The 27,969-nt window shown below is 47.6% G+C and overlaps 1 protein-coding gene across 1 annotated transcript in view; it reads right to left on the reverse strand.

The window, feature by feature from the left end:
• LOC147642353 (uncharacterized) overlaps positions 1-27,969 on the reverse strand; it is a 73,239-nt gene that overhangs the window by 37,959 nt on the left and 7,311 nt on the right. Inside the window, exons 2-4 of the mRNA XM_086805596.1 lie at positions 24,248-24,492; positions 23,935-24,019; positions 22,941-23,126 (exon numbers count right to left, since the gene is read on the reverse strand). Coding sequence (XP_086661722.1) covers positions 22,941-23,126; positions 23,935-24,019; positions 24,248-24,492 — 516 coding nt within the window. The remainder of the gene's footprint in view (positions 1-22,940; positions 23,127-23,934; positions 24,020-24,247; positions 24,493-27,969) is intronic.

A 27,969-nucleotide genomic window follows, 5' to 3' on the forward strand; every position in this document is an offset into this window, starting at 1 on the left:
CTCCGTGTGAGACGTCGAAAGATCACTCGCGCCTGCCGGTGAGTGGTGGATCCTAGTGCCATCTCCCGATGTAGACGGGCTCGGGTATCACGGCATTCCTCGTCGTACCAGCTATTCTGTGGGATAGTCCCTCTTGGTGATGTAGGGGTGGCTCTGGATTGTGGGAAGGCGGCTACAGCGGACGTATGGAGGGTGGCTGAGAGGTGTGTAGTAAGCTCATCAAGTGGGATGTGGGAGTCGAGGTCGGAGAGGATGCGGCAGACATGATCAGAATAGATGGAAGAGGTCTCTCTGGTGAAGTGGTATCTCGGACGGTGATGGGGCAAAGCAGGTGGTTGCATGGTGTATCGGCATGTGAGTGAGAAGGCCAAGTATGCATGGTCGGCTGCAACACCGATGGGGCGAGGAGAGATGGTAAACTCCGAAATGAGTGGAATCAAAGAGAGGGATCCCATTAGGTAGCCCACTGTACTAGCTCCATGTCCGAAGGGGTAGGAAGTGAAGGAGTTGGATCTAGGCCATCTAGCCAAGCCATTATAAATGGCTAGCCTATGAGCCCCACTGAGGGCTAAGAGATACTCTCCATAGTCTGTGCGGGCTGCTGTATCCTATGATGTCCGCTCCAGATCTGTACCCATCGTGTCAATCTCCTAGTACATGGGATCATCTGTCTCAAAGAGGGCTACCTGTGCACCTGTGGTGCGGGCATTGAAGTCTCCAGCCAGGAGGATGTCCTCTAGACTGGAAAACTTCATAATGTCACCATAAAGGGACAGGTACGGGGACTCTCCATGGGTGGCATATTTAGAATTGGAGGGTGCAAAGTAACACACTGCAAGGTAGATGTCTCGGGCCCTCTCTGTCTGGATCCTCACCCACAAAAACCGTGCGGCCTCATACCATCCGACCACCTGTATCACATGTTGAAGCTCCTCCCTATATAATAAAGCCACCCCTCCCGACCCCCGGTGTAACTCGCGGCGGGTGTGCCCGGGGGACTAGGGCCTTTGACACACTTGTTGATACCATCAATGCATATTAAAACATTTAAACATGGCCACAGCCTTAACACATATCCATCATCACTTTGCATAAAACATAACGCTGGACAAAACATCCACAAATGCTGCAAATGGAGCTTGCACGAGTGACACTGCATAGAGGCCGGAATGGGCCGACCCCCCCCCTTGGAGTATTTTATTACCCAAGGAGAATAATATCATGTACAAGCTTTGAGGGCCTTACTCTCCCCACGGGAGATGCCGGATTATCCATATACAAATGCCATAACACAGCCCAACACAAGGCAACTGAGCCGGAACATAGGCTGTAGAAATGCCGAGCCAACAATATAATCCATATACCTCCGTGTGGGTACTGATTCTTCCCCAAAAACCACGGTTCTTCATGCAATAGAGCTGGTACAGCAAGTACAACTCTCCATTCAGCCGGTACAGCAGGTACAATGGCTGGTACAGCCGGTACAGTGGCTGGTACTGCAGGTACAGCAAGTATAAATGTTGGTACAGTAGGTACGGTGGCTGGTACAGCCGGTACAGTGGCTGGTACAGCAGGTACGGTGGCTGGTACAGCAGGTATAGTAAGTACAGTGGTTGGTACAGCAAGTACGGTGGCTGGTACAGTCGGTACGGTGGCTGGTACAGCATGTACAGCAAGTACAAATGCTGGTACAACACATACAATGGCTAGAAATCATAATAAATGATTGAATACCCTTGCCTTCAGTATTTCTTCGCGATGGAAGCCTCCAAAACAGTCCCCAACAGCTGGTATTCTTCATGGGCAGCCTTCAAGCGAGAAAGAAAGAGAGTAGCCATCATTAGAGATACCTTCAACGGTGGTAGAGGCTAGTGTGCAGCAAGAGAGCCTCTCTTAATGAAGAGAGAGGGCTCCAATTTATAGATTTGGGCCTCCCATGAGCTAAAATGGCAAGAGAAGGCTACAATGACAAGTGGAGAGCCACACAATAGCTGAAGTGACAAGTGTGAGGCCACTTGTCTCACTTTGATCCATTTTCTAACAAGTGTCAGGCCACTTGTCTCACTTTGGTCCACCTCCTTGCCACATGTCCCAATCTAAGAGATGGGTCCTTCCATAAACTTTATCTCTAAAAATATCCCAACTGGTAGACATTCTGTCATAGACACTTTGCCAACTCTTGGTATCTGCTCAATTCCAAATGTAATGACGCGAACAGAATTTCCATCGGAGTCGGGCCAAAAATAGCAACTCTCCTAAATTTTAGAAGTGTGGTCCTTTGTATTCTAGGATAATCCCCCATTCCCAAAGCTTGTACTTTCCAAATATTTAAACATCCTAGAGTCCACCAGGCCCCTTTCAGACTGGGAAATGTCCAGGCTGGTGACATCCTCCCCAGCTTCTTAAAAGTTGTCCGCAACTTTAAGCTTCAAGCTATATATTCAAGATATAATCATGTCCCATCGATTGGGCGAGACCAGACAGTCTCAAAAATCCAATATAACTGAAGAATCCATGTCCCAAAAAAATGGGCGAGACTAAATAAGTCTCCTGCCAACAAGACATCAGTCCACATGACCCTTGGCATAGACATAAGTCCCGTCATGTCCACTTTACCACTTGCACTCCGTGTTGGTACTCTGACCACACACCTTGGATGAGAGGTGGGCTTACAAGAGACACACAATGAGCCAAAACGGCTGACCCCTCTCTTGAGTAAATTGTATTACTATTGGAGAAATTCAATACATAGCTTCACGGGCATCCATTGCCAAATCCTCCATGCCAATGCATATGAAATTCAGCATTTAAAAAACAATGGTATGTCAATGTAGATCACCAAGGAGCTGCCTTGACGCCCGGCCCGACTTCAGTGCCCATATTCTCTACCATTGGCTCTATGTTCTACCAAGGAAGGTAGCAACATCTTGAAGAGCACTTAGGACAAGAGAAATACTACACAGGGCGGCTAAACAAGGAGTCCTGAAAACAATCACTCGCAGGCATAGATAACCTGGTGTTCCATACGCATTTCTGCTACACATAGTTTATAAGCATTTCGGCCACCAACTCACACTACCCTCTCAAGTGCCCATGTTCCCTTCCATCTGCTCTCTATTGTTCCACCCACACATGGTAGAAACAATCTTCAAGAGAGCACGTAGGACAAGAGAACACTACACAGGGTATGTTGTGCTTGTCACTACCCTTTGAAGTGCCCAGGTTCCCTTCCATCTGCTCTCTATTGTTCCACCCTCACATGGTAGAAACAATCTTCAAGAGAGCACGTAGGACAAGAGAACACTACACAGGGTATGTGAATCATGAGTTCCATAAGTCCAATGCATCCCAAATAAAGGGAGCCAAAAGGAATAATTCATCCCAGTAAAAGGGAGTCATAAACATAATCCATAAACCTGAGGATGGATCCAAACCCCTAGAAAAGAAGTCCAAGAATCCATAGAGCTGTATACCATAATCCTTGTATACCATAACTCTTACCACATACTCCGTGCTAACCACACACCTTGGAGTAGAGGTGGACTTTATCCATAAAAGCATCATATCCATGAGATATCCAAAGATTTCTTCTCTATAAACTCGGACAGATTCGTCCATAGAAATTGCTTGTGAAGCCCAATATCTATATAGATCTCGTCCAAGAAAGAAATCTCCATAGATATAATCCATCCCAATAAAGGAAGCCATGAAAAGAATTCATCCCATTAAAGGGAGCCATAAACAATGTTTCCCTGAAACCATCTCAAGGCAAACAACAACACCTTTCTCCTTGCATAGCTATACAAGGGTTAGTCAACATCAAAAACACTTCATAGTAAATAGCAAAAGCACCAACTTTGCAAACTCAAAGTATACTTAGCTTTTCTTTGCCAGGTTGGTCATGAAACGAAAAGAAATATCTCGTCAGCATATCCTTCAAATATCCTGAGATATATCTCCATATAGCTTGCCTGTAAGCTTGATAATATAATCCACAATATTCATATGGAAAGAGTGCTAAACGTGTGCACATAAAGCCAACTCCATACTTCCAAGATAAATTTTGTGAATTCATAAATCCTTAGACCAAGCTGTCTATTGCTCATGCTCTTGCTTCATAGGCTCTGAAGTGGCTGGCCATGCTTAATAGCAATGATGGTAAGTGTGGTCCCCACTTGAGATCTTTTCTCTTCCTTATTGATAGAAGGAAGCCTCCGCTTCCAAGGCAGTCTATGCTCTGATACCAATGTAACTCGCAGCGGGTGTGCCCGGGGGACTAGGGCCTTTGACACACTTGTTGATACCATCAATGCATATTAAAACATTTAAACATGGCCACAGCCTTAACACATATCCATCATCACTTTGCATAAAACATAACGCTGGACAAAACATCCACAAATGCTGCAAATGGAGCTTGCACGAGTGACACTGCATAGAGGCCGGAATGGGCCGACCCCCCCCCCCCCCCCCCCTTGGAGTATTTTATTACCCAAGGAGAATAATATCATGTACAAGCTTTGAGGGCCTTACTCTCCCCACGGGAGATGCCGGATTATCCATATACAAATGCCATAACACAGCCCAACACAAGGCAACTGAGCCGGAACATAGGCTGTAGAAATGCCGAGCCACCAATATAATCCATATACCTCCGTGTGGGTACTGATTCTTCCCCAAAAACCACGGTTCTTCATGCAATAGAGCTGGTACAGTAAAGTACAACTCTCCATTCAGCCGGTACACCAGGTACAATGGCTGGTACAACCGGTACAGTGGCTGGTACTGCAGGTACAGCAAGTACAAATGTTGGTACAGCAAGTACAATGGCTGGTACAGCCGGTACAGTGGCTGGTACTGCAGGTACAGCAAGTACAAATGTTGGTACAGCAGGTACAATGGCTGGTACAGCCGGTACAATGGCTGGTACAGAAGGTACAGTAAGTACAGTGGTTGGTACAGCAAGTACGGTGGCTGGTACAGTCGGTACGGTGGCTGGTACAGCATGTACAGCAAGTACAAATACTGGTACAACACATACAATGGCTAGAAATCATAATAAATGATTGAATACCCTTGCCTTCAGTATTTCTTCGCGATGGAAGCCTCCAAAACAGTCCCCAACAGCTGGTATTCTTCATGGGCAGCCTTCAAGCGAGAAAGAAAGAGAGTAGCCATCATTAGAGATACCTTCAACGGTGGTAGAGGCTAGTGTGCAGCAAGAGAGCCTCTCTTAATGAAGAGAGAGGGCTCCAATTTATAGATTTGGGCCTCCCATGAGCTAAAATGGCAAGAGAAGGCTACAATGACAAGTGGAGAGCCACACAATAGCTGAAGTGACAAGTGTGAGGCCACTTGTCTCACTTTGATCCATTTTCTAACAAGTGTCAGGCCACTTGTCTCACTTTGGTCCACCTCCTTGCCACATGTCCCAATCTAAGAGATGGGTCCTTCCATAAACTTTATCTCTAAAAATATCCCAACTGGTAGACATTCTGTCATAGACACTTTGCCAACTCTTGGTATCTGCTCAATTCCAGATGTAATGACGCGAACAGAATTTCCATCGGAGTCGGGCCAAAAATAGCAACTCTCCTAAATTTTAGGAGTGTGGTCCTTTGTATTCTAGGATAATCCCCCATTCCCAAAGCTTGTACTTTCCAAATATTTAAACATCCTAGAGTCCACCAGGCCCCTTTCAGACTAGGAAATGTCCAGGCTGGTGACACCCGGGTACCCCCTACTGTGCGTGGGTGTAGGCGGTGAACAGACTCCCATCTGTATCCTCTCACCTTTGGAAGCCGACTCCCCTCGCACTGATGAGTCTCTGTGTATAAGACCAAGTCTCTCCCTCTAAATGTCTCCTCGAACAGACCTGCATCTGTCCTCAAGGCACCATTGCAGTTCCAAACCGCACTGATGAGTCTCTGTGTATAAGACCAAGTCTCTCCCTCTAAATGTCTCCTCGAACAGACCTGCATCTGTCCTCAAGGCACCATTGCAGTTCCAAACCGCAATCTCTAGCTTGGTCTCATAGGTCTCGCACAGTCATTGGGCACGTCGCTCGGTGATGATCACCCTCCCATCTCTATACACTGCCCATTTCCCTACCTTCTGTGTAGCGTGGCATGCATTCCCTCCTGTGTGCCACCTATGCTAGTGTGAGATCGTCTTCGAGGTATGTCTTTTCTCCTTTTAGTGCCCGCCTTTTGGTAAGGAATGCTTGCCTCGCCTCCAACCCCACAAACTTGAGGATGAGTGCGCGTTCCTTGGTGGTGTCTTTGCCCACCCTCCATGCCTACATGAAGGGGGTATCTGCGATTTCTAGCTTTCTGCATAGTGCTATGGCGTCCTCTTTCGGCGAGGCTCCTTCCTTCCATCCCACCACTCTCACATTCAATGCCCTAATCTTCCTTCTTTTCTCCTCTTCAAGTGTGTCATTGATGATGTTTGGGGATGATGGTGGGTTCCATTGCTTCTTGGCAACCTCAATCCAACTGCCTGCTTCTTCCACTTGTTTCTGTGTCTTCTTAATCACCTCGGCCCATGTGGTTGCCTCCTTTGCCTTCTTCTCCTCTTGTTCCTGGAGGGTCTTCAATAGCACTCTAAGTGTATTCAGCTCATCATTGAGGGATAGTTGAATCTCTCCTTCTTCAAATTCAGTACGTGCCCTCAAGGTCTCGTTTTCCACTCTTAAGGGTGGCAACTTGGGCCTCCAGCTCTGTGATTAGTGAGGTGTGGTGGCTGGTTTTTGCGTCCAACATTTGGACCATTTCCTCCTGCATCTTGCTTGGCTGAGTTGCCATGTATGCCTGCATGTCTACCTTCCACCTATGATCTATCCATCTCCTCTTGCATGGAGGCACGCAACTCATGCCCAAGGTCATTACTATCCTTGTTCTCCCCGAGCTTCTTTTGTAGGTGCTCAATGTCACTATCCTACATTTTGCATACTTCTCTCATGGTGGTCAGGCATGTTTTGATATGGGGGTCGCCAATCTTCTGTGAGCTCGCCCAAATCGAGCTGTATTTCCTCTCCTTCTCACCTCTAGTCCTTGTTGCCAACGAGCTGTCCATGTTGGACTGAAGGGGTCCCCCTTCTAGTACTGAATTTTCTCCTCAGCTGGTGGCCCCCATAGATGGCCAGCTGCAAGTGGGGAGGCAAGTAGCAGCAGGTAGGTATGTTGCTACCTTGGGGGCCTGAGCAAGGGCGGGTGAGGAAAAGGGGCTGAAGAGAGAGAGGGCAGGTGGGGAAAAGGGGCAAAGACAGAGAAGGAAGCGAAGAGAGAGAGGGTGGGTGGGGAAAAGGGGCGAAGACAGAGAAGGAAGCGAACAGCAGATAGGGCGCAAAGAGAGAAGCGAAGAGAGAGAGGGCGGGTGGGGAAAAGGGTCGAAGACACGAAGACAGAGAAGGCGCAGAGAGAGAAGCGAAGAGAGAGAGGGCAGGTGGGGAAAGGGGGCGAAGACAGAGAAGGAAGCGAACGAGAGAGAGAGAGAGAGAGAGAGAGAGAGAAATGAAATGAAATGATATATTAACGTCTTCAAAAGGCCAAAATGACCTATGAGACCAAAAAGGTTACAACAATTGGTGGATCTGATACAATGTCTGTGTAAGAAAAGCTAAAACAACTAAACAACTAACGTAAGGTACTAGGAGCTCCTAATGGATAACATCTGGGAAGGAAAACTCTAGCAACAAAGGTAAGCATCATATACATCACTATCCAAACATGTCTCTCATCGGTCGATGGCGGATATCCTCAATGTCCTCCATGGTGAGTACTCTGACTGGACGTCTCCCATGCCGTGCTAGAATGGTCCTGATCCTCTGTTGTAGTCTCCGCCGGTGTCGAGATGGGCCTCTCATCTTGGGGCGCCTGGACCGCCCCAGCTCTATATCCCAATCAATCAGTGTACCTCTGGTGCGGCTATACTCTAGGACTAGTTGCAATGCCTGCTGGCCTGACTGCTCAATCTCTGGTCGAAAGAAGTCTGTAATCTGCCTCTGTAGGTGTCTCTCCCTCTCTGACCCCCTCCCTCTCAAGAGACCCTCTCTTTATCTACGCAGCTCCAGCAAGTATAATAGTTCTGTGCAATCTGCAGCCGCTTGTAGCCTAGGCCTTGCCTTGTTCGCTGTCCAGAGCTTCCTACAGTTCAGCACCTCAGCAGCCCAGCCCTCCACAGCCTTCCAAAGCAAGAGAGAGAGGGCGTGAGAAAATCTGCCCGGCTGTCAACTCTCGTATGCTTCCTGCAGCCCCTCCTCCTTCCAAGAGACAGAGGGCGTGAGAAACGCCTCCTGCAGCCCTCTGTAATCCTGCCGACCCCCCCCCCACCCCCCCCCCTTCCGATAGAGAGAGAGAGAACAAGCGCATTCCAGCCCACCTCCTACTCAGCCGTGCGCTGCCTGCTATCTGGCCATCAGCTTGCCAGCTTTCCGAAGAGAGACAGAAAGGGAGCAAGCGTAGTCCAGTCCGCCTTCCACTAGAGAGAAAGAGAGAGAGAGAGAGAGAGAGAGAGAGAGAGAGCGCCGCCCTGCCTTCCGCTTCTTGCCAAGGGACCCTCCCCGCCTTGCTTTTTATCAAGAGAGAAGTCTACAGCCGCCAGTCCCTCCATTAGAGTGAAAGTCCACGATCTCCTCTCCCCTTTTTTCACCAATAGGGAGGTGCCTGCAAAAACAGCCCGCCACCCCCCTTTTTCTCCTTTAAAAAAAACTAAAAGCAAAAGCAAAAAGCGCATTCTCCAAATTATTATTATTATTTTAAATCATCAAAGGTTATAAAACCTTATAAATTAAAATCCCTTTGTACCAAAGGTTATAAAACCTTTAAACTTTAATTCTCTGTCCCCTTCACACTTGGGGTTGTCCACACATGGGCGAACCAATGCCATTCACACTGTCCACCATGTCCCCGTGCCCACCTGCATACTGTCCAGAGAAAAACACAAGGTCGTAACATCAGCTCTCCCATATCAATAGCCGTCCGCCAAAATCTCTCGATGGCCACCTTGGACGGTGGTGGGTCTATGTGCCACTCCTGTACGTGAAATCCAATCACCCTCACCCTTTGTAAGGTGCAACCATTGAGATCCTCCAAGGGGGGCTCGGATCTCTCTAATCTGCCATGGAATCCAATAGAAAAAGTGAGCAAACCACTGCCCTCATCCGCTCCGCGAACTGCCACAAGAATATCATGCCTGGTAAACACGCCTAGCCACACTAGGAAGTGAGGTCTGGGATAGGAGTCGGCCACTCCTAAGGAATAGCAGAGTCGATGTCGATGCTTAGCCTGTCTCTGCCCCAGATCCCTATCACGCCTCTCTCCTGCACCTCCGGGGGTAACTACCTATGTGCAATCCAATCTCCAAGGAACCTGGCAGGTCCTATGCTCAATGTGCCCCATGATGCATGAGGTCAAGCCCCCAACATGTGGAAACTGGATAAATAGATCAGGAGGTTCCAGACCAATGACTGCCAAAGCCGCTCCTCTGAGGCTACCGGAGCAATCTGCCTAAGGGCCGGCTTGAGGTGATCCAAAGTCGAAGTAAAATGACTGCGAGTCTGTCCTCAAAAGCTGGGCTAAAACCGCAGACCCGCAGCTCTGTGAAGATCCATCTGGTACTCTGCAGCCACGGGACCCCTAGACTTGGGGTGTGGGCTGAAATCCGAGCCAAGAGGAAGTCCTTCCAAGGTCCACCACCACTGGGAAGGAGTCCTCTAACAATCAGCTTGCCCAACAAGGCACGGCTCTGAGTAGCAGGGTCAATGATGCCTAGCCCCCCCTCTACGTCGTGGCTGAATGATCACTCTCCATGCCACCTTGGCCCTGGCAGGCCTCCCGTCATTGCCGGCCCATAATAAGTTCCGGATCAACCGTTGTACCTTGCCAATACATGCTCGAGAGAAGACCCAGTAAGAAGGGATGTACCACATCATGGCAAGAAGAACCTGGTTTGCCAACACCACTCTAATAGCTAGGGAGAGCCTCGCAGAACTCCAGTACAAAAGCTTCTTCTGAATATTGGAGTGCCCCTCGGGATCCACTCGAAAGCCTCAACTGGGCACCAAGTCCGGGCAGGTGCATAGCCTACCCAAAAACGACACGACTTGTGCCGGTTGATCTGTACTCTTGATGCATGACAAAAGATCTTGATCGCCTCCGCGAATCTCTGGAGATTCCCCACTTCTCTTGAAAGGTACGCTACTGTGTCATCTACAAACTAGCTCCTGCTCAATACGGAGGGAGAGACGCAATCCCTGAAGCTCAATATCCTGGGCTAAGAGAAAACTGCTCATGGCCTCGACGACGAATAGAAAAAGGTAAGGTGCCAGAGGACAGCCCTGCCGTACCGAGTGGGAAAGGATGAATCTGTCACCACGGGCTCCCTGAATGAGAACCTCGCTGTGAAAGACTGAGTAAAGTCCTGAAACCCCGCAAATCCACTCCACAAGGAACCCCATCCGGCTCATCGTGCCCTCTAGAAAGCTCCAATCCACCCTACCATAAGCTTTCTCAAAGTCTAGGAGTAGCACTATGAGGTCCCACTGCCGCATCCTGGCCGAAGTAGTCGCCTCCCAAAAGGTGAAGATGTTGTCCAAAATGCTCCAATCCTGAACAAAACTTGTCTGAGTGTCATGGATCAAGTCAAGGATGAAGTCTCCCGCTGATGACCTTGGCCAAGATTTTGTAGGCCATCCCTAGAAGGGTGATGGGTCTCCACTACCGGATCTCCAATTTGTCACCACCCTCCTTACGAATCAAGTGTATCAAACCCTTTGAAAGCCTCTCTGGCATGGCTGCTATGATCATAATCTCATTGAAGGCTGCTCGAAGGCTGCCTTCCATGAGATCCCAGTGGCGAAGAAAGAAAGAAGCTGGAAGCCCGTCCGCCCCCGGGCATTTGCCCCTAGGAAGAGCAGTCAATGCCTCTGCCAGCTCCTCTGATGAAGGGAGTCAATAAGAAGCACCGAAGAGCGAGGGGAACCACCTCTCTCGTGTGCCGCCAGACCCTCTCGCGCGCATCCATCACATGTTGGGATAATGGGGCACCCATGAGGAGAGATCGGAAAAAATCAGTTGCGATGGCTCTCACATGGGGGAGAGGGGTCAAAAATAATGACTCCATCCTGTCGACGCAACCTGCAAATACCATCTCTCCTCCTGTGGGGACCTGCTATCTCAAAGAAGTCACCCATTACTCTATCGCCAGCCTAGGTCCAGAAGGAAGCTCCGGCATGGTATCTATACTCCACCCTCCTCTCCTCGATGGATTTGATCTCCGTACGGGCGGCAGCAAGCTGACTCTCAATCCAAGGGCTATCGGGGAAACTCTCCTGAAGCCGCTGAAGAGAAGCTAGACTCCTCCTCACACTCCTCTCCGACTCACGGAATCCCTCCAATCTGCTCTGAGTTGCCTCCTCCAAAAAACTATTGATCTCACCAAGGCCCGCATCCAAGGTGCACGCAACAAAGCCTGAAATAAAATCCAATCCCACCCAAATCTACTCTATCCTGTTGCATATTTCGGGGTCCTAAATAAGGCTATCCGGAATCCTAGAGCTCGCGTACCTATCCTGTCTCCAGGGGTCCTCTAATGTCAGAATGACCGGAGCGTAATCCAAAAAAGTAGTGCCCGCCAAGATGCCGCTCATGCCCCCACGGCCGCAAGCCCACTCATCCACATAAAATATGTCAAGTCGAGAGAGGTTGGGACCAGTGCTCCTCCGATCAGATCGTGAGAAGCACAAGCTCCCGAAAATCTAAAAAATGCCAAGAATCCTGTCTCCTAAGTAACAGGATCAACTCCTCCCGTGCAGAGTACTCTGTGCCTGAGACTGTGGCCGTGCCTCCTTGGAGTCTGTCCTCTGCTGCCTCAATCATGTTGAAGTCTCTCACCCCATACACCAAAAGTCAGCATGAGGAAGGGCCTCACAAACTATGCTCCAAAATATGGCTCTACCTGCTATGACGTTCGGGGCATAGACGTTGAGGAAGCCCACACAATCCTCTCCAATCGCAACGGTGACCCTTTGTGCTCACCCAGAGACTATGATACATGAGCACTGCCGGTAAGAGCTCCTCGCTGATAGAAATACAAACTCCTCCCTGCGTCCAAAAGAGGGGGACCAAGAAGTGTGGCTCCTGCCTTGTAAAATCTTCCCACAGCTGCGGGTACGCCCCTAAAGAGGTGGTGCTCTTGGAGGAAAAGAATGTCAATGGATCCCCCTACTGTAGTTCTGTGAAGCTTGCCTCTGAGGACGCCGCGTCTCTAAAAGCACTAAGGCCTCCCTAAACCCTGAATGTTCCATGAGGCTATCTGCATATAAATCTCTGTGGGAAGCGGAACTATCGGAACTCGAAGAGTCTTGGGTGTGGGTTTAGAGGGGGAATAATCACTATCAGTCATGTGGCGAAGGCGCACCAAGTGGGCGCAGATCCTGTTCTCTAAGTATCACCACTCCAATGGATGTACATGTAAGAGGGGGAGAGTAGTTCTGCGACTAAGATATGCAGGAACACAAAGAGCAGCACCTCCAAGCTGGAGGCCACTACCTCCCCATCCTAGTCCCTATGGACTGAGCCTCCAAGCTCCATCCTGGCCAAGAGCGAGAGGTGCATGAGCACATCGGTGATGCAAAGATCGTGAAGATGGTGTGAAGGCTCGACTACCTACCCCTGGATGGCGGCAGCCACCGACTCCAAGTCCCACTCCGTCCCTAGGGCTGCACTCAGAAAAGATCATCGCGCCACTCTCTGGCGTAGAAGGTCTGGAGTGATGGAACACCTCCGCTCCGGGTCGAGTGCTGTTGGAGGGCGCAGGAGTGCTCTGGAGAGGCAGAGGGAGGGAAGTGCGGGCTCATAGGAAGAGGACAGGCAGAGGGGACCACTGCGAGAAAAATCGGAGGTGAGGATGGGAGAAGAGGGGGAGGAGGGGGGGGGAGGAGGAGGTGGAGTGGGGTGGGGTGGGGTGGGGTGGGGTGGGGTGGGGAGGCGGAGAGGAAGGAGAAGGGACCAGCTGAGAGCTCTCTCTCTCTCGCTCTTATGAACCTTTTTCAATTTATCATGGCTACTATTAGGTGGAGTTCGACTCTTTCACTCTCTCTCTCTCTCTCTCTCTCTCTCTCTCTCTTATGCACCTTTTCAAATTTATCGTGGCTACTATCAGGTGGAGTTCGACTCTTTCACTCTCTCTCTCTTTTGTACTCATTGTCACTTTTGTACTCCCCCATATTCATGTATTCATGTATCCATGTACTCATGTACCCCATTTTGACTAGTAGCATTAGCTTCCCACTCTCCCTAGTTGTTGCTTCTGGATGCCCCCTACTGATGTATTGTGGGGCTAGATACTTACCTTCAGTTCTTTCTTTCTTTTCCAGACAGTGTATCAGATGTCACATGGTTGTAACTTTGGTCTCATAGGTCACTTTGGCCTTTTGAAGACGTTAATATAACATTTCATTTCTCTCTCTCTCTCTCTCATGCACCTTTGTATGGATGTATGCTCTTATGTGTGTGTGTGTGCATGGGGTGTGTGTGTGGGAGCATATATTGATACCAAGTTCTACACCCACTATTGGGCACTAATGACGTTAGTGGGGATGTCGTAGTATCTAGTCCATACTATGCATGATGGAGTTGATGGTTTATTGTCTTGTGGATGACTACCATGAGGTTATAAATTGCACTTTCTTATAAGGTGAATTTGGGCATGCTCTTGGATTCATCTAGGTATACCTTTTCCAATTTATCATTGTCTTCTCTCTCTTTCTCTCTCTCTCTACACACACACACGTGTGCACATGCATGCATATTCTTTGTATGTATGTTTGTCTGTCCGTTTGACTATCTCTTGACACCCACACACCCTCTCTTTCTTTACACACACACACACACATTCTCTCTCTCTCTCTCTCTCTCTCTCTCAAAACATTAAAACAGCGTTCTTCACTGGGTGTGTGAGTAAATAAACAAAATGGGCTAACCTTTCTATCACCCAATGTGTGGTAGATCGGTTAGCTCATGGAGTTGTTATTCAACACGTCTTGTGTTCGAATCTCACTCCTGTCGGATAGATCTTCTTAGGTCTCTTGGGATTGTTCCTACGACATTAAAACAGCGTTCTCTCTCAAAACACACACAAAGTTACAAACACACAAATCCTAAACCCACTCACCCACACACACCCCTTTTCTATCTCTTACACACATTTTCTCTCTTTGTCTCTCCCAAAACACATTCTCTCTCTCTCTCTCTCTCTCTACACACACACACACATACAAATCCTCTCTCTTTTACACACAAATCGAGTCATGTAGCTGAGCCCCGTTGCACTACGTACAGCCCGGGCCTTTTGACCCTTTGGCTGGCATGTCAAGCTTCCCAGTGACAGTCTCTTTCCCAAGCCTTAGGAAGGAATACCTTCCTCTTCTCCAGGGGTGATCGGTGGAGCCATAGGGAGAGTGATGAAATCCCCCCTCACTACTGCCTCATCTCTCACACGGGCGGCCAGGATTCCATCCCTTCGCATTTGTATTGCCTCACCGTAGATAGTGCCTCGTGTCATATCTATCCCATGCCTTTGGGGCGACCCCATCATTCAGCAAGTGGAGTACTCAGGCCTCCTAGGCCAGTGTTTCATTTGCAGGTAGATGGGCCACCTCGTTAGAGCTTGCCCTCAACGCCAGTCCAGGAGACCATCTCCAATGGTCCCGCCCCTGGGTCCCCGTTCAGATCCTCACCAGGGGACACAGAGAGAGGCAGGTTCTTAGGTAGCGGAGCACCAGGATCCGGCCGTGGACGACCTTGCTACCGGAGAGTGGCGAACGGTTGGCCCTCACCCGAGCTACTAGTACCAGCTGACTACTAGAGTTGAGCATCGCCGCCGTGCGCGCCAAGCTGAGAGAGTACAGGAGGGTTCGGTTTTGTTAGAGATCTGTTTCAAGCATTTATCACAACACCCACCCGTCGGTGATGGGCTCCCTCCAGCCCACGGAGAGGGTCCCTCTGGTCCCTCCGATTTGGTGACCACTTCCCCGCCGAGATTTCTCATGCGGTTCTCAGTTTCCAGTAAAGCCATCTGGCCCCACTGAACCCCGGACGAGGCCCTCGCAGCAATCTCCCACTTCGATGGATCAAGAGTGAAAGAGTCGAACTCCACCTGATAGTAGCCACGCCCCAAAGGATGAATGTCTATGGTCTTTGCAAGCCCACCCATAGACTTGCCTGCAAAAGCTCTCTGAGTTGTCCGCGTGCTGGGCGGCTACAGACAATCTTGCATATCAGAGTGGAGGCCTCTAATGATGCAACAGTCCTAGAGAGGAGCTGAAGGTCCGCTTCAGAAAATGATAAGCAAGCAACGGTGGCCTCAGTCGGGGTAGATGGAGCAGCTGCCATGGAGTCCTTCTGAGGGTGAAGACCAGAAAAGGCCGAGACTTGCCAATAGGAGAAAGCGCCGAGAACTAGGAAAACTATCTGAAGACAACAGAGGAGGCAAAGGAAACAGAGGAGAGGCTACCAAAAAGGAAGGGGGTGACACGGGAGGAGGGGGGCGGCGAGAGAAGAATCAAAGAAGAAGAAGAAGGGGGGGGGGGGGGGGGGGGCGAGGCAAAATAGGGCAAGTGGGGACTAGAAGGGGAAAATGATGGGAGGCGAAGCTGAAGGAGGGGGCACAGGCGAAGGCCCCTTGGGGGGGGGGGGGGGGGGGGGGCGCAAGCAGAATCACAGGAGGGGGGAGAGAGCAGGTCACGCTACGACTCAAAATGTATCCGCGTCCTTTATGGTTTAAGCAAGACTTCTCTGCACATGCATTATGTTTTTATGGCATAGGCCAATGGGGAAGCTTGGTTTGCTTCCCCGCGCCTGCCCCACCAAACCCTTACCTCATCGCGCAAGGTGTTAATTCTTCGTCGTCATACTTTATGGGGTGGTCATTTCAGGAGTTATTTGATCCAAGTAGATTTCCGTTTTTGGAGCGGAATAGTTTGAGTTTTCCTTCATGATACCTTTGAGATACCTACAGGCTGATTTTCCTCGTCAAGGGGTTCTGTGGGCTATACACACCCACAATGGGCAGCCATAGGTGGAAGGATAGTTGTTTGAGTATGTAGCGAGAACAGATTTCTTCAAAGCTTCTCATTTGAATGCGCTCGTCATGCCTTAGCTGAACAACTTCAACCAATATTCTGCTTGCTTACCTAAACTCATGGTAGACCAATCTGAAATAGTAGATCCAGACCATTGCAAGGGTGACTGAGGGAGGGGACCCAAGGTTGGTTGATCTCTTGGGAGGTTCAGATGGAGATACACACCTTGGAGACATATACCTTGGTGTCCCATCTGGCACACTATCTGACAGATTATTGTTCTGGATATTTGATGGGTCACTTGTAGACGGGTGATTTCCTAATCCCTGATCTATAGAGAAGAATTTATTGTAGAGACCATTGACTTGAGAGCCCAAAGAGCCTTCCTTGGATGGTCTTGTGGAGCCGGCCTTCAATAGAAACCAAAGTGTGGTAGACTAACTATCGCAATAACACGGCCGTAAATCAGCAAAGAAAACAGACAAAAGGGAGCTAGAGCACTCCTACAAGAAAACAATGACACCTGTTGGCCCCAAAGCTTGGCGCCCCTTTCGGTATTTCTTTATTTGCATTCAAAAAGAGTTCAGCTGAATACAATAGCCATACATGGCCTAAACATATGCATGTCCAAACTGCTAGTCCTCTGGTCCTCTCAGCATAGAGGTTTCACACAGCCCTGTGCTCAAAACAGCTCATTGTTCTCGAAACACCTCACTGTTCTGCACCTCTAATCTGCCAAGAAGGTATCTCCACAAGGCCCTGAAAACGCAGCCAATTGACCCATGCTCACAGCCATTAAACAGCCCACGAACTCTTCCAAAGACATGCCAAAGTTGCTCCTGTTTCAGCCCTCTTAGGCTGCAAATCCCTCCTCTCACAAGGGACCAAGAGAAACACTCCCGAACAGCCCACGAGCCAGAAGAAAGAGGAGCTTTAGCCTGTGTGCGTCTGACACCGCCCACCAGCCTGCGAAGAGAGAGAGAGAGAGAGAGAGAGAGTAAACAGTGGCCGGCTGTCCCGGGTCAGCAGCACGCCTCTACGTCTCCTGCAGTCCGCCGCCTTTTACAAGAGGGGGCGTGGGAAAAGCTCTGTTATGTCCTGCCCCTCCTGTCTTGCAGCCGTCTGCAGTCCAGCGCCTGTTTCCACGTGAGAAAGAGAGAGAGAAAGCGTGTCCCTGGCTGCAGCCCGACTCCTTGCAAAGAGAGAGAGAGGGAGAAGTTCAGCCTGCGCTTCCTGTAACCCCACTTCTCTGTCCAGCCAACCTGCCTGTTGCACAAAGGGAAGGCGCCTGTGTGTGCTGCAGCGCAGCCCGCCAACCTCTCCCAAAAAAGCAAGAGCCCAAACGTGCTGGCCCAACTCCCCCTCCAAAAGATACATAGGCCCCAATAATAGCATAGGGGCCACCATCCCTTCAAAAAGGGGTTCTTTGTTTTTATTGGTTTTAAAACCTTTGTCCCCTCCCCCATATGGGGTTATGAAAAGAAACCTTAATAGGTGACCCCAAGTGTGAACATTAAATAAATGTCCTACACACTAACCACAATGCCCACACTGGCTCTTCCCACACCCTCCAGGTCCCCTAGGGTTAGGGTTAGGATTAGGGTTTACAGACACAGAGCTAAAGATACATTTTACGTGACGAACTGCCAAAAATACAGAAGGCCGTGACATCTTGCCGAGGTAACCTTGAGTTTGTTTAGATGAACTCTTGGATATGGACGTACTTTGGTGTTTATTCTATGACCCGTGTGTTGCAAAGTGCAAACACGTGTCTTTTGTGGGGATCCTAGTGATTGCATGCTACCTGGTGTGACCCAAGAGGATGCGAAGGATCGATAGCTTGACTTTGATAGTGCTATGTATACCATGCACTTATCTAATTTTATTTTTCCAGCAGAGTTGTCATGATCGATAGTTCCTTCATGCATCCAAGAATAACATTAGTTAATCCTCGACAGATAGACGCCACAATCGGCAAGCCTTGATGAAGGATTTCATCAAGCATTTGCTTCAATTGCAATCCGTGTGTGTCACAACCAAGTGTGCTAGTGAACAAATTTGTGACTACTTGTAGTTACTTGTTACTTTCATGTACGATTATTGATCTTGCCTATTTTGAGTTACCAACAGTATCCTTAGATCATGTATTTGATCAAGCATATTTCTTGGATGTAGGGCACAAGATCTCAAGGATGGTTATTCAGTCATCTTTTGATAGAGAGTTTTCGGCTTTAAGCTAGGGATTCAGTGTAGCTTCATGCGGGTAGTTATTTTCTGATGATTTTGACTCACAAGGGAAGCATGTCTTGACTTTTGTCAAGAATATTACACTGATGAGGTTTCTCTGTGAGCATGGATAACTTATTTTTGTCAGCATGGCGAGGATGGGCTGTTGTAGCATATTTTCCTTCAAGAGCACTAGGTTTCCTAGTGATTATACTGGTACTTTTACAATGTGCAGATTGTTAGAATTTGTGCATCTCTGTGTTTTGGGGCTTTACCATTTATCTGGTATATTACACATTTTCTCCTATTTATTTTGTCCAAGGCCAGTCGGCCAGGTCCCTATAGCACTATACAAGGAGTTCCCCATTATTCACTCATTCATCCACTTCCTTTGCACATAGTTCAACACTCAGTTGCTGGCCATTGCCATTGTAAAGCTTTACTGCTGTTATAAAAGGTGATCTTGTCCAACTCTCTCAATCTCCTTTGCACTCTGTCATATGTTTACTATTTATGCTTCCGCTTGTGCTATCTCCTTCATGGTATCATACGCTTAGGTCCAGGCGGCTACAAACTCTGCAAATCTGCCCACCTTTCCCTCCTTTGCTGTGTGTTTTCCTCCATAACTATCCCAGCTGCAGATCCGTGACAACAAGTGGCTGCGTTTCCCAACTGTGCTGCGTTTTCAGGTCCAACCAGCCTGCTGTTTGCTGCCGGCCAGTTTTGATGGCTGCATTTTCTCCTACAGAGGCAACCCGGCCAGTTCACTTGGCTGCGTTTTCTTCTACAGAGACAAAAGGTGGCATTGTGGCTGTGTTTTCTACACCGGCATCTGTTTTTGGTGAGTTCTTTGCAATTGGTGTTGCCAGACAAGTGGCCCTACATTGTCTTCTTCCTCCACGAGTCCCTGTCCTTTCGGTAGGAGGTTCCCGGTGGATCTTGGACTGTTTTGCTGCTGTCCAGCCTACTCTCTCTCAAGTTTGAGAGGGATCTCATTGTTCCCGGTGCCTCGCTTCGTTGGAAAGCACTTGAGAGAAGTGTTTGAGAGCTGAGATTTGTTCTTTGTTGCTGTGGATATGGCTCCCCCCTTACGAACAAGGATGACAAGTTGAAAGGACCCAACTATGCTCATTGGAAGCTTCAGATGCAGATCTGGTTCATCCACAAGGGTTTGTGGGACATTGTTCAAGGCACTGAAAGGAAGCCCAAGCATCCTCAAAACTCTAGGCGGTGGACTCAAGATCAGAAGGATGAATTTGCTGTGGAATTACAAGACTCGGAGAATCGGGACTCGAAGGTGTATTCTGTGCTTGTGCGGACCATCACAGAGGAGGTCTCACCAGCCGTGCAAACTCTCACCATACTCATCAGGTATGGTAAAAATTAGAGGATCTCTTTGCTCGAGATTCATCGATGAGGCCAGTTACCTTGCAAGGGCAGCTCTACGGCTTGTTATTTCCTGCAGGCAATTCAATGCAGTCTTTTCTCACGAAGGCCAAGGTTATCCATGACCAGTTACTAGCTATGGGTGTTACTTTTTCCTCTTCTCAACTGGCTGCTCTTATCCGCACCAAGCTTCCTCCAGACTATGATGTGATTTCTCGATCTTTGTGGTGCCAGGTCACATCCACTCAATTGGATTTTGATGATCTTAACTTCCTACTTTTAGAGGAGGAATCCATTCTCATCTCATAGGGTAAGTTGAAGGTGTCAGTCAACAGTTCTGACCAGGCACTTTCCTCGGTTCAAAAGAAAGGTCGGAGTCACTGCTTTACTTGTGGAAAAAGAGGCCATCTGTCTAAAGATTGTTTGTCCAAGAAGAAGCACAAGACCAAGGGCAAGGCTTCATCTCAGAGAAAAGGCAAAGACACGACACAGGATAGTGATGCGAATTCTAGTACCACTTCTAGGGCTCCCAGGGCGCTTCTAGCTCAGGAGAACCCAAATGGTGTACTTCTCTAGTAGACATGCAGTTTCCCCCCATGTGCTTTCAGCCCGAAGAGGCTTGTGGGCGAGAGAGGGAGCTGATTACAGCTCCACTTACTGGTGCATGGGAACCGTGATTCGGAATTCCAAGCATTAGACATCTGGCAGGACATGGTTATCTTTGGTGCAACAGAGATTATGAACTCGATCTGTTCCAAGTTCATTGTTCGAGGCTTTTGGGATGTGATGCGTTCCGTCCACTGTTGGGGATTATGGGCGCGGTGTGTCCAGCAGCTCATCATCTATTCTTGGAGTTCACTGCACACTTGTGTAGGAATTCGTGGCCAAGCAAAGTTCCTTGCTATTCGAGGTGGCATTTTGTTTCGAGGAAACAGGTTGGCGGGTGCTCTCTCCGAGGTGATTCTAGTATTCGCAGTGCTGGAGGGTCCATGGTTGCATCTACATCCACTTATCTTCTTCCGACTCTTGCACACTATGAGCTACAAAGGAGGTGTTAGAATTTGTGCATCTCTGTGTTTTGGGGCTTTACCATTTATCTAGTATTTTATACATTTTCTCCTATTTATTTTGTCCAGGGCCAGTCGGCCAGTCCTAGAGGCAGTCGGCCAGGTCCCTACAGCACTATATAAGGATTTCCCATTATTCACTCATTCATCCACTTCCCTTGCACATAGTTCAACACTCAATTGCTGGCCATTGCCATTGTAAAGCTTTACTGCTGTTATAAAAGGTGATCTTGTCCAACTCTCTCAATCTCCTTTGCACTCTCTCATATGTTTATTGTTTATGCTTCTGCCTGTGCTATCTCCGTCACAGATTTGGGTTCCCTATATAGACCAGATTCAGGTTTATCTTACGGAGTTGGTTCGGTATTAGGTTTTGGTACCAAAGATATTACCCGAGGGAGACATGATATGCAGATGTGTGATATACACAACAATGGTATGACCTATACCCAATGAGTTGCTATAGACACAGTATTACTTGAGGCAAGATTTTTGTGGATAATTGTTCTACACTTACAACGGCCTCATGATCTTATTTGGGGCGGGATTACCATAGACGAATGATCTAGGTAATGACTCTGGTTCAAGTTGTCTCTCTCCTTTGTCTTAATCATGTTTAAATCAAGCCGACGCACCGTAGGCTCTATGGGCTTTGTAGGCTCTGATCGCTAAAAAATGCAGATGATAAATGACGAATTCCTATGCTCGTATATATAGGCACCCCAGGTGCTGGTCGGCCAGCATAAAATGCTGTCGGCCTATTATATTTGTCTGCAACCTGCATTTACTGCTGCACACTGCCACGTGGCTCAAGTGCTTGCCCGCCACTCCTGCACGCGTGTTCTTGGCTACTGTCCATAGCCTGTTCATAGGGGAGATGTGTCACGCAAAGCTTTGAAACCTCAAGTTCACTTCGAGTTGCTTCTAGCTGTAGTTCCTATGCTGGAAATAGGAGACCGAAATAAGCTTTTTGTGCTCAAAGTAGATGTGAGCAAGTATAATATAGGAGCATTCATTTTGCATTCTCAGCCATCAGTTGTACTCGAATTTCAGTTGTAATACTTCTTTCTTGTACATAATACAGATCAGCAGTTTAGAGGACTCTTGCGTGTGATGTGTTTGCTTGTGATGTGTTTGCTTCCGCTACTCTCTTCTCTCTCTCTTATGTCAGCCTAGCACATAGGCACAAGTGTTCTAACCAATGTAGCGCTCCTAAGGAGTATCGGCGGAGGATTTAGGGGCTGTTCACTTCGGACGACACGGGAATCACCTAGGTTGTCACGTGGGGACCATTGCATGTGCCGCGGGCAGCAGCACTCTTATAGTAGGACAGCCAGGGTCTTCCACTTTTGGACACCATCACAGTGGCTCCAGCGTACCTTGAACCCCCCGGACCCATACTGTCAAGAGCTAGGAAGTTACCAGCAACATAGCAGCCCAGCATATCAAGCGAGAGCAATGCAGCAAGTCAATCAAGGCACAGCCACCCTACCAGCGGAGACCATCCATTGTATCTGGACGAATTTCTAGTGTATAGAGGCCATCACACCCAACTACCACACATTATTTTGGTGCCCCCACTAAGGATCATAAGGATTTGGGGGCGTTTGGAGGGCCTTGATGGGCGAATCAAAGTATGCAACGGCACCAGGCAGCCTTATTCTACATTTGGAACCCAGGTCTCTTCGTCACCCATGGGAACGGCGACGTCACTTTGCACTAGAGGGCTTAGTTGATATAATAGCACACACTAGACTACTGCAAGCTACTTCCTTAAGCTCCACAGAAGCTGAAGGCTGCCTGAATGGACCGATCAAGAAGGTTTTGCAACATGCAATGTCAATTCAATCAACCCAGGGTACTCATCCGCATGCGCTCATCCCAACCTAATGTTGTCATACATGTGCAAAGAATCTAGCCTCATCTATGACAACTCAATAGAAACCAAACCTGTTGGAGATATCAATAACTGCAATTGTCAATCCAAATTGAAATAAATCTTGAACCAGAAAATGCTCCTACAACCACCAAATCGACTCGTCTTTGTAGCCAAAAGCTTCCTCATCACCCTCATGAAGCTCAACAAACATTCTTGCTATAATGCAGCAATATCCATCAATCAACAACTGAAATGGCCCACACGTAAAATCGGATAGACTCGTTGCCTCAAACTTTACCTGTCCCTTGAAATTTCGTGGATGCCAGATCTTCCTTGTCAACTCCCCAAAGCGATGAACAAGGGTTGACTTACACATCTGATAGTTTTCAGGAATTAGAAAAAAGTCTCTGAGTGGAGTGACTCTCATTAAAGACTGTATTGTTACATTAACAAAGTCGGTTTCCTTAATGTTGTTGAGGCCCACCTGAATTCCAAAGAAGGTAGAACCATAGTAAGACATTATACAAGCCCATGAACGTATTAAAAATTAAAAGACATTTAGTCAGGATGGTTAAAAACCACACAAACTGTTCACCTGCCACATTTGAGGGTTCATACAACACAGAAGTGGGCCATGTGAATATTTGTGACCATAGCAATCCTCTTCTGAAGAGTTAGGACGGAAGATCAGTCATAGATAGGTTAAATGTGGTCCACTAATGTTGCTGGGTAGAAAGGGTACCTACATTAGACTCAAAGCTTGCACATCTTCAACTGTAACTTCCATGCACAATAAGGGCAGCCAAAACCACTAGTCCGCATACAGGAAGGTAGATCTCACTTCACACCCTAAGTTCGCAAATCATTCATGTAAATCATGAGTAAAGAGAAAAGCTCTCCGTGTCTTCTGTACAGCATCTACCAAGATTCCACCTCCGTCTATGCTAGAAAATGGTTAAAGACACTAATGCTGAGGTACCTAGCCACTGAGATCGTCTGTTTTTTGAGGTGCAAACAGCATGTGCATATCATCTCCTGGACACCCTACGGTAAGGGTACTCCAGTTATCCAGAATATGTATTGACTCAAATCAAACCACCTGACTGGTAGGCCTCTGTCACAAGCAGGTGCCATGGCTTCTCATATTGATTGACATGTACAGTGGTAAAGAGGCTTATTCTCACGGTAAGGATAAGATACAGGCTCGAAGTGTAAGAGAGGTCTGCGTCTTTGTTCAGAGCAGGATAGGCTTGCATCTTAGATAAGAGAAAGAGAAACAATAAAACCCATACCATTCCTGGTAGATAGTCAGAACTATCCAATGCTCTTGCCCACTGCTTATTTTTGTCAAGTTGTTCAACTTGTTCCCTTGTGAACCTGTTCATAAAACACAAGCCAAAACAATGTATGAGACACAAAACATAGAATTTGTTGAAACAATCTGTATTATTGAACAAAATGAAAGGGACTGGATATTCAGAAGTTGCCAGATAATAAATTGGGAAAACCTATACAAATGAATCTGGAACACATGCATATGGCTTTGACAACCCACTCTAAAGTTTCCAAACGATTGCCTCACAATGCATGCTCATAAAAGCATACCTTGGATACAGCACATGGCGAATGTCATCCAACGATGGATCATTAACCTCATATCCATCTGGCAGGCAATAGACTTTCTCTGTGAGTAGATTGATGAAGACATGATGACTCGCCTCAAGGCTATGAGTGTAGGCATGAGAATTGCGGCCCCTCCCTTGGAAATATTTTCCACAGACCAAGCAAGCATAAACATTCAGATTCGATAGAGACACAGAGCAGAATTTCTCAAAATCGAAATCCAAAACCTGTAAAAAAATTAAATAACATGTTTGAAAGATGGTGCTTGCAAGTCTTGAAGAAAAAAGTAAGCATATAAACCAAGGCAAAATGCATTTCTAAGAACATGTGGAACTGTAAACGTAAATGTGCATGGGCCAAGCTGTAATAAAATAACGCGAGCAGCACTGGACTAGGTACAAGCCATCCTATTAGTGCCGGCCAGGCACAAATGCCGTCAGCTACCCTTGGCCACCAGCTAATCAGACTGGTCCTGAGCATCGATTGCTGCCTCATCTCCCATATTGTATCATGCTTCCCACCTCTATATTCAGCACCTCACAACTTACGCTTACTGTCATCCACTGTGCGTTAATGGAAAACGCTGATTTGGAGATGTACTTGGCTGATCCAAACTGTTAGACTGCATGCCCTTGGACATTTGGCTCTACAATCTCTGTCTCTCAATGAATAGAAATGACCATGACTTGCCTTTATATAGGCCCATAATATGTGGTGCATGTCCTGGTGAAACCGGCCTTCAAAAACTTGACGCGGGCGGTGAGCACACTTAATCACACTTAAAAACTCTTTACAAACTGGAATAATAGACTTGGGAGGAAGAAGAAAAAGAATAAGTGGAGCTAGAGTGCTACTGCACAAAAGACCAATTGGCCCCAAAGCGTGGCACCCCCGCAAGTATTTATTTATCACTCGAGGTCGGCGTAGCCCTTGTACAATTCCCGAGAAGATGCCTCCTTGATTCACGCGCAGGAGATATCCTTCAACTTTCACCCAGTTTGTGTTGTGGGATACAAGAGCCTTGGCCCCCTTTTTATACAAGTTTAGGAGTGAAAAGCTATGCTTTTCCCCCTTAGGAAAAAAAAAACTACTACAAGAGCTTTTATCTCATTAAAATCTCTTCAAATAGCTTTTCCCTCTCTCTTTTTTTTTTATTTTAAAAAAAAATAACATGGCGCATAGCGTTTCCTTTTTTCGAAAAATCAACGCTTGCGCCTTTTTGAGCTGCCCGGAGCTTTTCTCCATCGCTTTTCCTTGCGTTTTTGCTGCTGCCCAGCGCTTCCGAGTTTTGCTACTGCCCGGCGCCTTTGCTTCGCTTCTCTCTCCTTCGCTTGTGCGCCTACTTGCCTACGTGGCAGCACCTGTGCCTGCCATGTCAGCCGCCTACGTGGCAACGCCTGCAGCCAGCCGCCACGTCATCACCTGACGTCTTGCCTGCACAGCCAGCCGTACCATGTGCAGCTGCCAGTACCACGTGTCAGGTTCCTGTGCCATAGTGCCACGTGTCAGGTTCCTGCTGACTGGTTGTACCTGCAGGGCTGACCCACAAGTAGTCTTGAGACAAAAACTGCTATATACCTGTAGCAAGGTAAGAGAAAAACACATAAACATGTACATGAGCATGCACACACACATGCACACACGCACACCAACCATGTATCTGCATCCACACACGTGTACAAACTTACACATGCATATACAGGATTAAACATGATCAGTGAGAGTTAAACATGCTTAAACATAATCACAATGCTTAAGAAAAAGAGGTAAAATACTCAGTCTTGTAACACTTGGGCACCTCCGAGAACCTAAAGGGCCACCAAATTGTCTCCAAACTGCCCATATACGACCTCTAACTTTGCCCTTAAGGTGGCTGTAAGGAATAATCATGTCTACGTGGCACCAGATTAAGGTGTGCACATGATATTCCCTCCTACTAAACTTGAAGCTAGGGTGCACATGATGTGCCTTTGCTCCATGTTGTAGATTCGACTACGCATTGGATCTCCCATAGGGTGTCTCCACCACTATCTCCTCGGGAACTGCGGGCAATGGAAGTTGCCCCTTTTTCCATTGCCCCTTTGCCTTTGGAAGCTCTATTGGCATGGTAGACTCCATGAACACCTCAGAAACTGAAGTACTTATCTTCTCCTCCTCGTCAATGGATTCGGAGATAATTGTGGAAACCTCACGAACTGTCACCTCCTTGATGGCTATGATGATCTCGGGAACTCGCATGGAATCTAGAATTGTTTGTGGCTCTGAATACTTGAACAATTGTAACTCTTGGTTGACCTCGACTTGCGGATTCGACAGTTTCTAGTGCCTCTTCGGTATCCCTTTGTCCTTGGTCTTCTTGTTAACAATCGTAAAATGGGATTGATCATGGTGATAGACACAATAGATTAAGCATAATTACGGTGGATTAAACCACACTAAAAACTCCATAAGAGAGAGAGAGAGAGAGAGAGAGAGAGAGAGAGAGAGAGATTGCACATTCAAAACTAGTTCTCTTCTTCTATTGCATTCACAATGAATCATACAATGATATAGGCTTTCTAGCCTTATCCCACTTTACACACCATCATCCATGCGGCACTCCCTTTTCCACTCTTTTGGTCAACACTCACACACCATACAATATCACATGTGGCATTTTTATCTTACCACAATATCTTGCACCTCTAGGGTGCTTTCCCACATACACATAACACCGCGATCACATCTCTCAACACCCCCTCTTAATCGAGGTGTTCCACAAATCACCCATATCAATGTAGCATTGCACAACCGCAATCACTACCTCTCAACACTCCCCCTCAATGATACAACTTGGTGACACAAATTTCCTTTCTACAAGCCGTTGTGCTACTCCATAGACATGGCTAGTCTACCCTATAGATCTATGAGGTTCCCTTGCTTCTACTCCCAACCTTGAGCATTATGCTTGTGCTCAAAGTTGCTAGCACACCAGCTGCATTGGTGCATTAGCTTTCTTTCTCAATGCACCTTGGTGCCACAAATTTCCTTTCTGGAAGCCGTTGTGCTACTCCAGAGACATGATTGGTCTACCCTATAGATCTATGAGGTTCCCTTGCTTCTGCTCCCAACCTTGAGCATTATGCTTGTGCTCAAAGTTGCTAGTGCACCAGCTGCATTGGTGCACTTCAAGGTACCAATTTGGATGCTTGAACTTGATAGCCCCGGCTCTTTGCCACTCTATACCTAAGATTTCCATATATGCAGCTTGTTCTAACTACTACTCTTTGCCTCAGAGAACCTCCTTCATGAGGTTATTTTAGCCATTGAATTGCCACTACTAGAAGCTCCTAAATGAGCTCCATATGCATATATTCTTGTTGGACACATGCATTCAAGGTTTCTTTTCAAGTGGATTTCTTGCAAGAAATCCAAGGTGCTCTCCATGCGAAAGCTTCAAAGGCTTCCACCAAACATTGTCCATCTTCCATGAGCAAAACCATGAGCCATGCCTCAACTGACATGCTCCAATATGGACTGCAACTGTCACCAGCCTGGACATTTCCCAGTATGAAAGGGGTCTGGTGGACTCCAGGATGTCTAAATATTTGAAAAGTACAAGCTTTGGGAATGGGGGAATTATCCTAGAATACAAAGGACCACACTCCTAAAATTTAGGAGAGTTGCTATTTTTGGCCCGACTCCGATGAAAATTCTGTTCGCGT

Source organism: Cibotium barometz, chromosome 1, assembly GCF_041138505.1.
Source record: "Cibotium barometz isolate CiBa-2024 chromosome 1, ASM4113850v1, whole genome shotgun sequence".
Classification (NCBI taxonomy): Eukaryota; Viridiplantae; Streptophyta; class Polypodiopsida; order Cyatheales; family Cibotiaceae; genus Cibotium; species Cibotium barometz.